At 39.3% G+C, this 18,480-nt stretch overlaps 1 protein-coding gene across 3 annotated transcripts in view; it reads left to right on the top strand.

Annotated features, from left to right (window-relative positions):
• Positions 1 to 15,303, top strand: part of SRBD1 (S1 RNA binding domain 1) — a 206,565-nt gene extending 191,262 nt beyond the window's left edge. For all 3 annotated transcript variants that reach the window (XM_090281240.1, XM_090281239.1, XM_090281238.1), the window contains 2 exons: positions 9,176 to 9,360; positions 12,531 to 15,303. In XM_090281240.1, coding sequence (XP_090137366.1) covers positions 9,176 to 9,360; positions 12,531 to 12,820 — 475 coding nt within the window. In that variant the 3' untranslated portion in view covers positions 12,821 to 15,303. The remainder of the gene's footprint in view (positions 1 to 9,175; positions 9,361 to 12,530) is intronic.
• The last annotated feature ends 3,177 nt before the right edge of the window (positions 15,304 to 18,480 follow it).

Raw genomic sequence — 18,480 nt, 5'->3', positions numbered from 1 at the left:
TCTTTCTGCTGGTGCCTGTCCCACATGCTGAGTGAGTCGTTCTTTCAGAATCCCTTGAGGATTGAAGGGATTTGGGGACCTCCCCACATTGAATCTCATGCCTCCACAGAGTATTGAGTTCAGAGTCCAGCCTTCCTAGATTTTACAGACTAGAAAACAAAGACAGACCATGAAAGAGGATTACTTACCATTTGCTCTCATCCAGAAATTGTCACGATGATGATGTCCTCATGTGTGAGTGATTTCATTGTTGGGTAATATGGGCCAGGAGTAAAATTGCTGCTATGTTTTGAATAGACTGAAGCCCAGACATAATTTAGAGGCTGCTGTTCCCCATGCTTCTTTGTTTTTGTCCTACCATTTTGGTTGATCAAGAGAGCTAAAGGCAAGTATCCGATTTCCCCTTTTCCTTGAGTAAGGTGCCAGGAGGTCGTGCTTTGCGCTGCACATTATGCTGATTTGTACATGTCACAGGGGGACCTGGCACTCTCCCAACGAATCTGCTGCATTAAGAATTTGATTCACTCCAGATAGTTACGCTTGAAAGTTGTTATGTTCTTGATTCAACGTGAAAAATGCCAGGAAATTTAATGTCAAGACTGCCTCTTGGCACTCATTTTGATAAAGCATTAGCTAGTATTTAATCATTATTTCCATTTCAGCCATTAGGGAGAAATTTTAAAACACTAGTTTCTAGAATTGGTTAGCAGCCTATGTAGCGAGAATGTGACACGGAGTACCATTCTCCCAGACTAGGTAAATGTGTATCAAGGAATGGTTTGTGCCAATATCTGCACTGCAATATTATCTGTGATATTTCCTTTATTATTGATGATGTACCTATTACTGACCCTTACAATCAGTGTTGAAAGTATGTTTTCAGAGCATAAACAACCATTAATTTAGAAGAGATCAGGCGCATTCAGGGTGGTATGGCCTTATACAACCATTAATGCAAAATACAGGTTTGGGACAGAAGTAATCACATAACCCAACAAAATAATATACTTGGAGAGGTGAGGATCTTCTGCACAAAAACCGAACACTGTTTATTCTTAATATACAAAAACTTGTGTTAGGTTTTTAAAACCAAAAGTTGGTCAGAGGGTACAAACTTCCGGGAGGAGACAGATACCGTGTCACTCCCGAGTCGGACTGCACAACCATTCTCGGCGGTGCAGATAGACTCTTAAGAAGCTACACCATCGTCTCTCGAGACGGACGGCTGCCGACGACGATATACTTGAAAGTTAGTGAGTAGATCTTAAATGTTCTCGCCACAAAAATGGTGATTATATGACCAAATCGAAGTGTTTGCTGATGATATGGTGGTGATCATTTTGCAACTACTTAAGTGTATCAAATCATTACACCTTCAAATTATAGTATATGTCATTTATATCTCAATAAGGCTGTGGGGGGAAAGGTGGCATTAACCCAACAGATACGCAAGTCTTCTGTGATGAGGTACAGGGACCCAACTGGACTCTTGGGCTAAAAGCAGTTGGGGGACAACAGGGTGGGGAGGCCCTTTAGAGGCTTTCCCTTGCTCTCTGCCACACAGACAGGACTAGTGGACCATGCTGAAGCCCTTTAATGAGTGAGCACAGCTCAGTCTGTTTCTTGCCCATTCCTGTTCAAGGATTTAGTGTCTCTGAACCCTTCTTTTAGAATCGCTTTCAGAGGCTTTATTACATTCTTTCCAACTTTAGCTTTCTGCCCAGAAATGAAAGAAGTTTTCTGGTTAATAAGCAGCTGAAATGCAAAAAGTTCAGATTGTTTTTATTTCAAAACAAAGCAACAGGAGTAGAACAATGACATTCACAGATTTAATATCCATAGTTTCAACTGTGACCTGGAAGCCCCATGGCTTGTAATTTTTCTGAAGGGTAAGTCAGTTTAGCCTGCTGAGTATGTCTAGCACACCTCCCCACATTCAAAGTTCACTGCAGCTATATTCTGCGTTCTCATGCCAACTAACTTCTGCAATGATAAAAACATGTTTCTTTGTGGGAGCCTTGCCGGAAAAGAAACCCAAATACAAATGCTGTAAAATAAATGACAATTAAGTTAACAGACCTAAGAAATTATTTGCAAATTTGAAAGATCTTTAATTTGTCTGGACTTGTCTCACAAAAGTTGGCAGATTCAGACATGAAAACTAAGGCAGAATCATTGCTGGTTTTTGATAACTGATGTTTTAGGATGTGTATCGATAAGTTACCTACATTAGCTTATGTGGAGCTATGATTTCCTGCACATCTGGAGCAGCCAATCAGCACTCAGCTGGGGAGGCGTGAGGGAGTGGCAGGCCAGCCAAAAAGTCATGCTTGCTTGTCTCTTCCATCGCCAAAGTATTTGCCCTTCTTCTCTTTTCTTCTTCAGGTTTAGATCACTCAGTCTGGAGCCTGAAACTCAGTAGGATATCGATTTAGTCTCTCATCTCCCTCTTCCCTCCCTCCTTCCTGTCCCCAGTGGAATGATGGATTTTAATCTTAGCCTGTCTTCTGACTCTGTGTCACCATGAGCAAATTACTTTGACCTCAATTGCATGCTCTTTAGATGGAATAAAAATGGCTCTGTCCATTCAGAGGATGACCAGGGTATTCATGGAGATGGCAGGTGTTAAGCATTTTCAACTTTGTGAAAGGAGGATTTTTTGACAGGATGGAATCCAGTGTAAAAAGGCTGTTCCCAAGGAAGAAGGTCCTGTTACCCTAGTACGTGGGCTTCGTCCCATCATGTGCCGGAGCTGGTTCATTTTGTCTCTGCCGGCACTAGCCCGTGTGTTTCTGGGTACCGCTTTTTTATTTGCCCTTCTCTTTCAACTATTCACAGGCACTAATCCACGTTATGGCTTTACAGCCAGTAAATTAAATTATATGAATTCTAAACAGTGTTTTTGAGCTGTTAGAGAGTCTGCAGCCTTTGAAACCACTAACTTAATTTGGTCCAACTCTTATTTGGTGCCTTGAACGGAGCCAAACCTTCTCCTTTTGAATTTGGTTTTAAAAATAATAAATTGCTCCCAGGCAGTGGACCTGGGAGCCAAATTTTTATCTGGGACCTAAATCTTCTGTCTGCATTGAAAACCCCCCAAACTAAAGGGGTAAGGAGTGCTAATGAAGATGTGATGTGTGACAACTTTTACCTTAGTTACAGCCTGGTGGTCTCAGCTGTGTAACTTTGGGCAGGTCACTTAATATGAGTTTTGAGTCCTTTATCTGCACATCTACAGCCACAATAAATTTTTGAGAAAATGAAATGAAATCATCTTTATGAGCACTTTCAGAGTCTCTATTTACCTTGCCTCTAAAAGAGCAGATATAAGTGGGAGATTATTCCAATATAATGTCATTATATTGGAGGCTCTGTTATCAAACTTTCACAGATCTTCCTCCACTGTAAATAAATACTTAATGAAGAAAGCTGGATATGCTTTTCTAAATTATTCTCAGTTGGCTCCAGCATTTTGTCACATTCCGTTGAAGAGCCTTGATTTGAACAAATCTTTATTATTTAAGGATGTGTGATATGTGAGTTTGAAACAGCCAGACTCAACGGGAAGAGGATGATCAAGCTGAGTAATATTAGGTTGTTAAGAGTAATTTTTGGTTCTTTTGATGGGGAGCTGTGTTTTTTAAAATGTGAGAAAACTGTTTTTCCTTTGTTACTTATACATTTATTTTTAAGGCAATTCCTGAAACAGGATTATAGAAATCTTTAGAGTAATCACAGCATTTCAATACATGATGTCTCCCGCTTTGTATATATATATGCTCATATACATTTGGTTTTTTTTAATTATAATTTTAATTATATTATAATCACACAATATAGCATTCTATAAGTGGTTCTGAAATAGGAAAAGCCACATAAATACCATTGCTATTTATTCTTTGTGACATTGGCTATTTCATTGGTCTTAACTATTTTCTTTGTAACTATATGAACATAAATCTTTTCGATGTCTGTGTAAGCACATTTTAACTGGCTTCTTTTTTTTTTTTTTTTTTTTACAAAGTTAATTCTGTGTTCTAAATTGCTTAAAGAAAATAAAACAACTTTCTAAGGATGCGTTGTTCTACATACAATTAATGTAACATGCATCAAATATCCAGTTTCCATACATGTATAGCAGACCTCTCAAAAAGAAGGAAACAATAAGTTCTACTGAAGTTAGAAGGAGGTAACGGTCTGATACTTACAAACTTTTTGGAAGACAGACTGCATTCCTTAACTGACAGTAGCTTATCCTTTCCAGTTCCTCTTGGGTTTTGTTTTGTTTTGTTTTCCCTGCTATTCATAGATGCAGGAGTGTCTTTAGATGCAGGAGGTGCCCCATAGACTTCAAATGGTACCAAGCCAATGACGCTAAAATCGCCCCCTCTGCCACCCAGCTAGCTGCATACCATTTAAAACTATACTTATAGATCAAATTCTTCAAGGACTTTTAGAACCCCATTACCCTTTCTGAAAGGGTTACATTTAAAAAAAAATTTTTTTTTATTTAAAGAATTTTTAAAAATATATTTCATCGATTTTACAAAGAGAAAAAGGGGAGAGCAAAATATCAATGTGAGTAACATCGATTGGTTGCCTCCCATTAGCATCTCAATCGTGGATCGAACCCATAACCTAGATATGTGTCCTGACCAGGAATTGAACCCCCCAACCTTTTGGTGTAGAGGATGACACTCCAACCAGCTGAGCCACACTGGCCAGGGCAGAAAGGGTTATAATTTTTAAAAGTTTGTCTTCAGTATGTAAATTTTTAAAAGCCAGTCAGCTGTAAGTTCTTGTGAAAAATGATTCAAATGACTCACTCTAACTTTCTGTGGTTGATAATGTGCTAAGAAAAGCTATTTAAATATTATCCTCACTTAGCTACTAGCTTCTACGGCACTGTAGGTGGTTCTGGGGGCCTCTCCATAAATGCATTCTCCTTGAACTTACTATTGCTCATGAATTTTGCACCAGCTAAGATTTTTAAGGGTTCTGGCCCAGTTCAGGGTCTCAGTTTAATAAAGAGGTTAGAAGTTTGAGAAGATTCATTACTGATGGCTACAGTGCAATTCACTTCGCTGTCCCTTCCAGCTGACTGCGGAAACAGCAGGTGCGCTCAGTCGAGCCAGTGCTCCCTTCTTAACAAAATGTGTGCTGCTCCCTGCCCCCCTGTGTACGGTCAGCTCCCCATGGACAGGGTACGAGAGGGAGCAGGTTTTTCTCTTTTGCCACGTTCGAAGTTATAGTCAGTCTTTAATATTAATTGCAGCAGATTTAAAAATATGTACTACCTGTGGTTTTTAGTGTAACAGACTATTTTACAGAATTTTCATTTGCGACCCGCTGCTCAATCTACAGTCACAGTTAAGAAGGGCAGGTCTTCTCCTAGGGTATCAGCTCTCATTGTACATCATTGAAACTCTGCCTCTATTACATATGACCTGCTTCATCTGTACCTGTTTATTTCTAAAATGACTGCTCTTGCAATTTAATGTTTTGTTTATTGATGTAATTACTTTAAGGCTGAGTAAAACTAATGGATAAAAATAAACAAGTACAAACGTCTCTCTTAAAAGTGTTAAAAGCAGATGACAATTAGACCTTGGCCCTTGTGGTGTGGTTCTTTGTGGAGTTATAAATCCTGTGTGCCTGGCCCACCCATATGGGCTAATAGTAAGTCATTTCTAAGTGATGGTGTCACATCGTCATGGTCTTCTGCACTCTGCGGGGTATCATGTTGCTTAAAGAACCAAGTCCTGGACTCCTAAATTGTTTTCTCCATGCTGGAAATGTTACATAAAACTGCATGGCTATATCTGAACTCTTATGAATTTTGAGAATTTATTTTTCAGGAAAAATTCTTACAAAGACTTTGAGTGCATTTGTAGCAATTTTCTGTTGAAAATATCAACGGTTTTGGGTTATAAAGCATTCTGTTTGAAAAACATGCATGATCTCTGCTGCAAGTTCTGTATTTTAACTTTGTGCAGTTGCATGCTAGAGGAACTTGATGTGCTTATTTGTTGCATTTATGCCACTTTCTTACTTTAAGTAAGATGGGTGGAATTACATATTAAATAAAAACAGCAGCTCAGACAGCAGTCCTCAGCAAACTGAAATAGCCTTCCAAAGACAGTGGAGAAAATGAGACTTTGACTTTAATAACTCATTGGCTTTTGAGAGAATTGTCTACTTAAATACATTTATATAATAACTTCTTTGTGGGACTTATCACTGTTAACAGTCTAATGTTTGAAAGCAATCTGCCATTAAATTGTGTTGGTGAAATAGTACAAAAGTATTATGATTTATATCTTAACTAAATATTGAAATTTAATTTTTGACATAACTGCAGTTATAAAAGACACACACTGATGTGTACGGCACGAACCTTCAGTTAGTGAAAATAGCTGTGTGGCCTTGCGAAAATTATTTCACCTCCCTGAACCTCAATGTTCCTTTTTTGTATGAAATGACATCTACCTTTTAGGATTATTATCAAGGTTAAAGGAGAAGCTCTCTCAAGCACTAGCATCATGCTTGGTGCATATTTATCAGTACATGTCCACTTATATTCTGTGTCCAAGCATCATAAAGTACAGTGTATTTTTCTATGGTACTTTTGAGCCAGAAGGAACTTTGTATTGACTATTACTTATACTTAATTCTAAAATGAGACTTTGTATTGGATATTGCTTATCACACTCAGTTCTAGGGTAAACATTCAGAATATGTAGAATAAACGTTTAAGGGTATTTAAAGAACACGTTTGAGTGGCTATTCAGCGTAAAAAAACATTGTTTCCGCTCATTCACAGTCAAATGTATTTGAAATCCAGTCACATAGAGGTCAATCTGAATGCCATTACCAGTTCATTTTATAGTCCCTCTTCCCTTTTGTGTGCTGTTTTCCTTTTTCTGCAACCCTGTTGTAACTTTTTAAAAGTTTTCACAATTAAGAAGCATTTGACTTTGTTCCATAGTCATTTCAAAATAGGTTTGATTGATATGAAGCATTAGCTAGGAGCACGATTTGGTCCTTTTTCATCGATTTCAGTTGCCAGTTCCCTCAGGCTTCTGTGTGTGAAAACGAAAATGGTATATGAAATACGCATTCAGGTTAAACAGACCAATCTTCTTTTTACATCTGCAATCACTATAAACCGAATTCTTTGTGTGGAAGTGACTTTGGTAGCAGTTACTTACACAGCCTTAAACCTCCTGAGCCAGTGCTTCTGTCATTGAGACCAACACTGGTATAGTGCTTTGAGAAGTCTCTGCCATCTAGTCACTTATATTAATTATAAAATGCTATTCAGGGTTAGAGATTTATAGCTCACAAATACACTTCTTTGGCACTTTAACAGTTGGCTGTAGGCTGGAGTCTTGGGGATTTGAACGATGTTCTGCTAAATAGCAATAGCAGAGCAATCAAGGCAGCAGAGTAAATACCAGAGAAGCCTGCTCAGCAGGGCGTCCATTCTTCTGAAAGTTGAGCAAGGAAGTTGGCTGTGGGCAGAAGTTGTCATGTACCACCTGTCCCATCAGTCAAAGCATCAGCAGCTGTTCCCTGTCACCAGGGCCCTTATGTGCTACTGCCCATCCATCAGCACTAACAGATACTGGCTGCCTCTCTGGTGGGCTGGGGACACCGTGGATACACAGAGCAACAGTGTGTGTGTCGCTGGCCAGCGGTTTGGATGGAGGCTCCTTCCTGACACAGGAGACCAGGCACCAACTACTTGGTCTTCTCATTAGACCATTAACCAAAATATATTCTCAAGAGAATTTTTTAGTCTGGGGGGAGTCTGTTTTTGACCAAGAATATGGCTGTGGAAACGCAGGAGTGTTGCACATTTGAACCCAGAGACCGGTGGTTAACTGAGAGGTGCGAGAGCTTCCGCCACCAGATCCCAGGTTATCAGTAGTGGGTTGTTGGTGAAGAGGCCTTTCTGGTTGAACACAACAATGCAAAACCACTGGAAATCACGAGCATTCCTTTTGTGATGATGCAGCAGCCTGCCAAAAGGGATACATCCCAATTCTGTTCATAGACAAGCTTCCAACACTTCCTTTTTTCCCTTCTTGTATTCCAGAGACATCCTTAGAGGAATGGATTTGAGGGCATTAGTATCACTGTCTGATTACTGTGTTGACATTTTTAAAGTGCCATTAATCATAGGAAATGAACCTTAATAACGTAGAAAAATACCCAGCCAAGGGATATCAAGAAAGTGAGCTACAGCCCAATCATCAAATGAAATGGAAGGAAAACACATCTTAACCTTTTAATTGTTTTTTTTTTATTTTTCTTAACTAATTTATTACTAAACTCCAAAAGCTAGGTAATTGAGAGATAGCTGTTCAAACAATAGAAATAGAAACATAGCAAAGGGAAATTGAGAAAGGCAGATACTTGTATTTTGTAAATATTGCAGCTATATAATGTATAAAGTTTATAAAAATAATATTCATTTTAAGATTATATAATTGCAGTCTTATTTGCTTCCATCACTTCCATTTTAGAAGAGAGTTGGTTTTTCTTTAAGAGATGCCCTGCTGTATTTTCTTCCTGCTGATGTCGAATATACTTAATGTACTTGATGTAAATTAGACCATGTGAGGCTTGACTGTTGATAGGGTTTGAAAATGATTAAGCCGATGGTGTGCTTGCACAGGCAACACTGGCGTTGTGGGCACACAAAGGTAAAAAGCAGTGAAACAGTGCGTGAATAGAGCAATTCATTTTTCAAAAACTGGCAGTGCTTGTGGGTATTTTGCGGGAATTTTGTATCATCAATTCATTGATGGTATAGAATAATTTAAGTTCAAATACGTTTTCCTAACCGAAATTTTAGGGAACATGAGGCAAATCTAGGTGTCCTTATGATACTAAACTCTAATGAACATTGCACTTTAAAATGTATCTGATGCTGATTCTGAACAAGTGCTTCATTGGAAAGTAGCATAAGAACCGAAATCCATCTCTCCCCCACACCCTCCTGTTTTTTCCTAAGATGATCTGTCTGTTACATCATGGGATACATAGTGGATTTCTAATAAATAAAAACTGATCGATTGAGATGCCTGAATGTTAGGGTGATCTGTATAAGGAAATTAGAAAATAAGTAGCATTATTAAAAAGTGTTGGGCTTTTCTTCCCCCTGCAGGTTTTTATCATTCGTTGGAGGAACACTGTGTGAGATCGGAAAGCCTGAAATGCAGCAAAAACTAAAGCCATCCCTTGACAAGGAAGGAATAGAGAAAATTGCAGAAAGATTACAAACAACAGTACAGACCTTACAGATCATCATAGATGGGCTCAGCCAACCTGAGAGCTTTGACTTCCGGACAGGTAAACAACTGACCTTGAAAAATAGCACCTTTTATATGCATAGCTCCTGTTACCTCCTATGGCCCTCACAAGTCCTATGTCACAGGCAAAGCAGGTACTGCTCTCCCGTTCTACACATGAGAAAACCAACATAGTGACCTTCCTTCACAGTCATTTCAGTTAGTTAGCGTCTGGAGCCAAAGCTAGAAACCAGGTCTCCAGAGTCCTTGTTCCCTGCTTATTCCCTAAATGCATTATACATGTGCTGCTGTGTGCTTGGAGGCTCACGTTTTTCATGAGCCTTCTGTAACCCTTTTTATCTAATAGGAACCAGAAGTCCAAGGTAGAGCATTCAGTTCACAAACTGAAAAGTGAATCTTCTTCCTGAAGTACAGCCTTCTGAGTTCCTAGATTTTGTGTCAATGAACACATTGAACAAATAAGATACTTTCTCTGTTGATTTTTCCTTCTAATTAAAAGTGCTCTCGGCTTTCAACACAGGTAGATGGTGAGGGATGTATGACAGCCACAGTTGTTGAGAGCAGTGACCTGGTGAGGAAGAATTAAAGGTCAGTTTCCCCAGGAAATCTGAATAGGAAGCCCTGAGATTTGAATGAATCTGCACTTGCCTCATAACCAGCTTTATGATACATGTTTAGGGCTTGCTTCTTTTCATTCTGGGTTAGGCTGTGTTGAGGTACTTAAGACATGCTTCTTTGAAAAGGTTTCAGGGAATTATAAAAACATACCCAGCCAGCAAGCTCACTGTGCTTTTACCTCAGCTTTTCAGTAAGTTTGAAATATTTTTTTCTTAAAGTTGGAGAAAAGTAAAATAAAATAAAAACACCAAGACTAATGCCAAAAACGTAGGCTAGAAGCCTCCAGGAGGTCCATCCAAAGTGTTACTTAGCAAGAATACTAGGTAGAGCAATGGTTTTAAAAAGGGTGGGGTTTGAGGGTGGTGTGCCTACTACCCCTGCGTTAGCAGGTTGGCTCATGCTCTAGAGCTGTCGTCCGTCTTCACTGTTCTGTGTTGGTGCCGATGGGCTCAGGGCCTAGGTCAGCTCTCACATTATATGGCTCAGTCAAGTCACAAATAGCTAAGTAGCGACCCTCCCCTTGCGACACCCCTGGTTGAGCCGAGACCAGATACACCTGGGCTCTGGACTGAGCTTACTGGTTACTGCAGTTTTATTATTGTGACAAGTGAAGTTTCAAATAGGGCTCCTTAAACACACCTTGCAACTTACCTGTGCCCTAGTGTAAGTCATGGTTTTCAAGACGTTTGAGAACTTTTTGTTTTAATGCTTGAAACATCCCCAAGGGGAAAGCAGATAGTCGTATTTTTGAAAGGGCAGGTAGTATTCTGGATGTTTCTGCACTACAGTATTTATGTTACATCTCTGTTCTCCGTTTTCTCCAAAGTGTTTCCCGTCTGGATGCCTCATTCTTCTACTAATCCTGTGTTCTGCTTTTTCAGTGACATAGTCCTATTTTATTAACATTCTGTTGCTAGTTAGTTCCCATAATTGGGTTCATCATAAGCAGCCTGGTGACTGGGCAGTGAATATGTACCTTGCCAAACAAAGTGTTAAAGTTTGCCTGGTACCTGGAGCATTTTCTAATTTGTCAGTGGCCCAGGCTGTCTTCAGGAACACGTTAAGTAGTTCCTGACTCTGATTTTCCACGTAAAATTAAACAAAGCAGCTAATCAGGAACCCTTGGGGAATCTGTACCAGCTGGACCTCTACAAGAAAAAGTGGGGACGATAGTTTTCAAGCATAAAAATGATTCTTATGGGGCCTCGGAGACCATCCTACTTCTGACCCCGATCAATGACTTGGTTTCATTTTCCTTTGACATAGTCAACATTACAGTGTAACATTACAGTGTAACATTACATTACAGTTAAGTTTCTTGCTTTTGGAATTCACTGCTTTGGCGTCAGGTGAAATTCTACAGAATCAGTTCCAGTGTTAGCATATTCCTATTTTATGAGGAAAATGAGATTTGAGGTTTAAAGAGGGCTTTTGTTTTGTTTTACAGGAAGAAGGTGAGTTTGTTAAAAAATCATGATTTCAGTGTGGTTGGGCTGAGGATGGGGAACAGAGAGGTGAGCAGTTGTTACTACAAATGTAAAGGATCGCTTCAACAAGTAATCAGGATAAAGCCAACAGCTGTGGAGGAGGAAAAGGAAATGGAATGAGTGGAGGGGAAAATGAGGTCTTAGTAAAAGGAGATCCAAGCATAGAATGTGTTCTTTGTTACTAGAATCAACATTCAGTAATCCTAGGAAAGGGGGTGGAGAGGAGCATGGATAAATGGAATCCAGAGATAATCCAAAAGCCCCATTTAAACTGTTAGTTCTAACCTTCTCCCTCATAAAACCTTTGTTTTTGTTTTGTTTTAACTAGAGCCATAATGATTCCTTGGCATGCTTTATGCCCCCCATTTGGGTGATGGTGTTAATGAACAGAGAAATATATGCTGGGGTGAGCAGTGCCTGGCCGGGAGATAATAATAGGAGTTAATAACTGTTGGGTAACTTGAATTAAAAGAAGACAGACCAGGTACTAGCTGGGTTTCTGAGCTATAATCAAGAATCCATAAATTTTGATTGAATAAATATATTCAAAATGGATAGAAATTAAATCCTGAGCTCCAAATTTGTAAAGGGAAGTGAGACAGGAGAACATTTGAATTTCATCCACATTTAACCAAATGTTGGTGTACTACTTTCTACCACCCTTAAAAAGTTTGAGAATCCAGGCCCTGGGTAAAATCTCCCAATCTTCTGTCTCGAAGGATCTTACTTTCTCAGTATCTGTGAGTTAGCCTTGTGTATTCGTTGGACAAGCATATTTTCTAATCACCTCCTCATAAAGAGGAAAATAAGAGTCCTTTATAGAGCACTTACGTTCACATGTTAGCAAGATAGAGTTTAAGGAGAACAAAGTGAGTAAATTTTCTTGAATTGTTTTTACTGTGTAAATGCTGTTTCTCCAACTAGGATGCATTTTCTCTGAAGACAGACCTATTGTCTTTAGCTCCTTTGTGTCCTTGAATGCTCAATACTGGTCTGGGCACATAAGTGAGATGCAATAAATACTTATTCACTCCGTTATGTTGTGTCTGGGAAGTACAGTACCTTATTATTTACACTAAATCTCCTTTTTCCCCTTTCCTTGTAGATTTTGTTAAACCCGATTTCAAGAGAAGCATAGTCTGCTTGAAAGATCTGCAGGTTGGGACAATTCTTACAGGCAAAGTTGAGAATGCCACTTTATTTGGAATTTTTGTGGATATAGGAGTGGGGATAGCAGGGCTGATTCCCATACGAAATATAACAGAAGCAAAACTCTCTAAGACGAAGAAGAGAAGGAGTCTTGGACTGGGCCCTGGAGAAAGAGTGGAGGTCCAAGTACTCAACATCGATGCTCCCCGATCTCGGATTACTCTGGACCTCATTCGGGTGTTGTAAGTGTCCCGCTGAAGGCCAAACGCTTTATTTCCTCGTTTCCACATATTGGCAAGAATAGGTCAAATGTTTGTGACTTCTAGACAGCAGAGGAGAAAGAATTCACCTAATATCAGAAGTATTTTCCAAGAACTTCCGTAATTTTTCTTTCTGAATAAGTAGAAAATAAATAGTTTGATATATTTTCCCTTTAAAGAAAACAACTAATAGTCATCCTTATGTGGCTTTATGTAGTAATGATTTTCTGACCAATATTTTATTTTTTGTAATTCACCTTTGACTTTTTGCATTTTGTATAAGAAATTATTTCACTTCTACTTGCCAATTTGCCTTGCTGGACTTGTATGGAATTGTCTTCTTGATTTGAATAATGCAGTGTTTCATTCTTCCTTTTTATAGATTTTTTAAAATCAGTCCTTTCTGATTTGATTCATGATTTTTCCCATGCCAAACCCAGCAAAAATATACCAATAAAACAGACCCTGATACATTTGTAACCATCAAGTGGATGGCTCAGAACATTTCTCAGAAGGATATATGTAGTGATCACTTCAATAAAGTATTGTGGCTAGTGACTTTGTTTTCCCTATGATGTTTCAGTTGGTGACCTCAGAGTCATTTTGATAAAAGAAGGGGTGACACACACTTGTACAAGTTTCATATAAGCCAGCTGCGCTTTGGGGGAAGACTGAAACCTCTGGAAATTTGGAGAATGACTTTCTCTTTGACTTAGCTTAACATAGAAGTATATATTCTCTCTTAAGCATTAGGATGAAACTTCAGATTGAGATAGAAACAGCCTTCCTAAAGACTGAATATAGATCAGTGTGAAAGGGCAAGAAAACAAGTAGATAAAGCAAGTGACTCTTTATTTTTATTCAGTGAAGATGGTAAGTGTTAGCATGCTCATTCAGGGTAAAAATGACATAAATAGAGCCCAGGCTGGATCGGTGTTTTGTCCATTCAGGCTGCTATGGTTAATTTGCCGAGGAATCATTTGTATGACTGAATGAGTTGCTGGTTTTCTCTGTGTGTGATGAGCGGAAGATGGTTACTAAGACAATGATGGATCCTACTTTTTTGCCTGGGACAGGCCTGGTAAACATTTAGTGTCCTGGCATAAATTTTAATAGTGCCTCTTTTTATTTCCAAAGTGCCCCATTTTGAGTAATAAATCATGACCTCCTTAGTAGTAAGTCACTTACAGAGTGATTAATTGGGTGTGTTTATGGACAGTTCTGCCTGGTGTTTTGCTCTTTTGGGAAGGGGAAGAGGGAAAAAAGGGGAAAAGATGCAGGGACTAAGAAGGATAAATTAATAGTTACAGAATAGACAGGGGCCTATTAAGAACAGTATAGGAAATGGAGTAGCCAAAGAACTGATATGCATAACCCATGGACATGAACCCATGGGCCAAAGGGAAAGGTGGGTACCAGGTGGAGGGGTCAAAGGGAGAGAAGTTGGGGCAACTGTAATAGCATAATCAATAAAACATATTAAAGAATTAAAATAAATTAAAAATGTATGCAGCGTTCCAACTGTTGGACATACATCTTTTTAATGCCGTAGGTTCCTTAAAAGTTGTATTACTCAAGTTCTGTTTCTCTAACAATTTCATTTCTGAAATGGTTTTTCTTTCTTGCTTGATAGTCTTCAACTAACAGTGGATCTTAATGTTATAACTTTGAGTTGATCGCCCTATCCACTCCTCCCAATGTTTTTCCTGTTTCATAAATTGTAGGTCAGTGATGAGTGATTCATGTGCATCAAAGAGTTTTATTTTGAAGCCTGCAATGTAATTTCAAATAAATGCTTTTTAAAAATGGGATATAATATGAGGCCTGTCTGGAAAAACACAAGCCATTGTTAATATTACAAAAACAGTTGCATGACATTGATGTAACCTGGCAGCCAAGGAGAGTGGACTGGAATGTGCATGTGTGAACAATGACTACCTCACTGTACTAGTCAGTGGGGGTGGTAGACACCATTGAGTGAGCATGTGTACTGTGTGGTCATCACAATAAAAATGACTGAGTGAGTAGAGCAACGAACCTGCATCAGATTTTGTGTTAAGCTTGAACATTCTTCTGCGAAAACTATTCAGGAGATTCAGAGGCCACAGCTATGGACAAATAGTGATTGGCAGCTTCACCACAACAATGTGTGTGCTCATGCATCACGTCTTATACACAGTTTTTTGGTGAAATATCAAATCATCCAGGTGACTCAGCCCCCCTGCAGTCCAGATTTGGTGCTCTGTGACTTCTGGCTTTTCCCCAAGCTAAAATGACCTTTGAAAGGGAAGAGATTTCAGACCATTGATGAGATTCAGGAAAGTACAACAGGGCAGCTGATGGCGACTGGGAAAACTGTGTGAGGTCCCAAGGTGCCTACTTTGAAGGGGACTAAGGCGCCATTGTCCTGTGTACAATATGTCTTGTCTCTTGTATCTTCTTCAATAAATGTCTCTTATTTTTACATTACATGGCTGGATACCTTCTGGACAGACCTCGCATACCATCTTATTCATTTCAGCTGTACAGCATAATGAATGTGTGTGTGTGTGTTTGTGTGTGTGTGTGTAGCAAAAAGCCTGACATGGTGAAGATTCTATAAGGCCTATACTAGGAGAAGAGGGGCATGTCTCATTCATCTTGTAACCCCCAGAATGTACCTGTGTACCATGGTGCTTGGTGGTTGTCAGTATATTCAACTAATCCTAATCCTTATTCTACCAATAATCCATGGTGTGCCTTTGAGCTGGTATTTTCTCGGGGTCTCCTTTTCCCAAGCTTAGAGTCTATTAAGGAAAAAAGTATTGTTAATCAAAGAATCATAAAAATATAAAATTACAACCATGATAAGTGATATAATGGTGACAGCATTTAATGGATGGATTGACCTAGTAGAAAAATATTTCAGTGGGTTTTGATTGAGATGTAAAAGATGACCAGAAGCTAACTAGGATAAGTGTTTTGTTGACTTTAACAAGCGTTTTTGATAAATGAGAGGCTTATTGGAGTGGGTTTAAGAGAGAGTAGGAGGCGTTGGGTTGGAGATGGTGAATATAGGCCATTTTTTCAGGAAGAGAAATAGCACAGAAGCTGGAAAAGGAAAAAGGAGTGCAGAGACAGGTTTTGTATTTGTGTGTGTGTGTGTGTGAGAGAGAGAGAGAGAGAGAGAAAATAATATACAAAATGGAAATGATCCAGTAAAATATGAAAATTTGATACAGGAGACAGTATAATGACTGAGATACTATTCCTAAGTGGATGAGTTCAAATGGAATCTAGTGCACAAGTGATTGTTCTAAGATAGGAATACGAGAGACAATTGAATCTATAGACACAGATGAAGGTAGGGAAATACCATATTGGGAGCTCATGAAAGGTCTCTGGATTGCTTTTATTTTTCACGTTGAAATATAAAGCAACATCATCAAATGCCACTAAAGATGAGAGAGTGAAAAACCTCAGGAAATAGAATATATTCAATAATTTCTAGGCAGCGTTAAATGTTTCACTTCGGGTTAGTGATCAGTTGAATGGAGGATCAGTTATATATTTTCTTCAGCCACATAAACCGTGTAGGCACAGGTCCCAATTATGTGAAGAGGTAGATCAGGTTTGGGAGTTTGCCAAATGAGTGCAATATAGAAGGGCGGGGAAGTTGAGGGCATGTGGACAAAGAAAGTATTGACCATGGAAATTAAGCTCAGTGAGAAGAAAAGTAACAGTGTAAGGGGCGGGGGGCAGTGAAAAAGTGTAGGATTAATGGATTGTTGGTCCTCGTGGAGTTGGAGGAATGTTAGAGTGGGATTACTAGAGGACAAAGTGGGTAGAAAAGAATAGTTGTCACAAGTAGGATCCTTAACTTTGAAACTACAGTTTTGGGGATTGCAGTTTGGGGGTAATTACAAAGGGTAAGGAACGTTCAATCACGGGAATAAGTAGCAGCTCTAGGGGACAAGAATAAAATCATTAGAGAAGAGGATGTCAGGGAACTGAGTTTAAGGAAGGATTATCTTTGTGGATAATGATTTCAAGGGCTGTCACAGAAATGCGGGCATTAAATAATGGTGATTTGTACCAGAATGTTACTGGTTGAAATGGTGAGAAGTGGTGGATTTATGGATATAGTTGGATTTCCTGGTGTATTGGATGTAAGATGTGAGACAGATAGGAGTCTAGGATGGTTTCAGCCTAAGCAACCAGAAGGATGAAATTGTCATCTGCTGACATCTGTTATCTGGGAAGGAAGGCTGTGGGAGGACAGTTTTGGTGAAGGAGTTCATTATGGACAGGTTAATTTGAGTTGCTCATTAGACATCCAAGTGGAAATGCCAGGGAGACAGTGGCTATTTCAGTCTGAGGTTCAGGGGAGAGGACTAGGCTGGAAGAGTAAATTGGTAGTCACCAGTATGTAACTGTACTCGCAGCAGTGAGACTGAGTAAGATCACCAATGAAATGAGTAGGAAATCAAACAGAAAAGGGATTAAAGGAAGGACTGAGTTGTTGAAAAATCCAATACACTCAGCTATAAATTGTTTGAGCACCTCTGTAAGGGCAGGAATTTTGTCTTTCGTGGCAGGGCCTGCTGGATGCCTATTCAAAATTCTCCCCTTTTTCCTTACTAAGAGAATTCAGCTTTGAGGAGAGCAATAGTGTAACTAAGTGGACGTGACCATGGCCATGTGATACAGTTCTGGCCCGTAGCTATCAGCGGAAGTCATGGGATGGGACTCCAGGGAAGATGGAAAGGCTCAGCCCTCATGCTTCTCTCATCCTTTGCCCTTGCCCTCCTTCCTGCGTGGGCTGCAGATAGAATGCTGGCAGTGCCAGGGTCAGACAGTGCATGCCAAATGGGATGGAAGTTTGGGAATCCATCTTGGCATTGTGGAGTCACTAAAATAGCCCGGAACGGCCTACTCTGGGCTTCACATTATGTGTGAAAAACAAAAGCTTCATTCACTTCAAAATTGTGAGGGGAGGAAGGTGTTAACAGCAAAAGGTATTTCCTAATAACATGTGTGTGGTGCCTGACTGTATCTTCCCCACCCCCATGTAGAAAAATGCCTAGCATTTATTTGATGGGCACTCAATATGTGTTGATTGATTAGGTGAATAAATATCCAATAAAAGAGTTAAATAAAATGGTTGAATATAAGATAAATGTTCAAAAAAGTTCAGTTTTTCTTAATCATATTAGACAATATGATGGAATAAAAGTTTTTATTACAACATCCTAAATATGGAGAAGTAACCCTGCCTGGTATGGCTCAGTGGATTGAGTACCAGCCTGCAGACCAAAGGGTTGCCAGTTTGATTCCTGGCGAGGGCACATGCCTGGGTTGCAGACCAGGTCCCCAGTTGGGGCTGTTGTGCAAGAAGCAACCAATTGATGTTTCTCTCACACGTCAATGTTTCTCTCCATCTTTCTCCCTCCTTGCCCCTCTCCCTAAAAAATAAATAAAAATTTTTAAAAACTTTACTTATAAAAAAAATTAGAAATAGCCTAACAAGCATTGTATAAGATCAATATGAAGGAAAATTATAAAACTTTACTGATGAATGTTAAAATAATAACAGCAGAATGCATTCATGTGTATCATATTCCTGGATTGGAAGACATGGGATTGTGGAATGATCAGTCCTCCAAA

Source organism: Furipterus horrens, unplaced genomic scaffold (assembly GCF_987537825.1).
Source record: "Furipterus horrens unplaced genomic scaffold, mFurHor1.1.pri manual_scaffold_6, whole genome shotgun sequence".
NCBI classification, from domain to species: domain Eukaryota; kingdom Metazoa; phylum Chordata; class Mammalia; order Chiroptera; family Furipteridae; genus Furipterus; species Furipterus horrens.
This window is presented reverse-complemented; position numbering and strand designations above follow the sequence as displayed.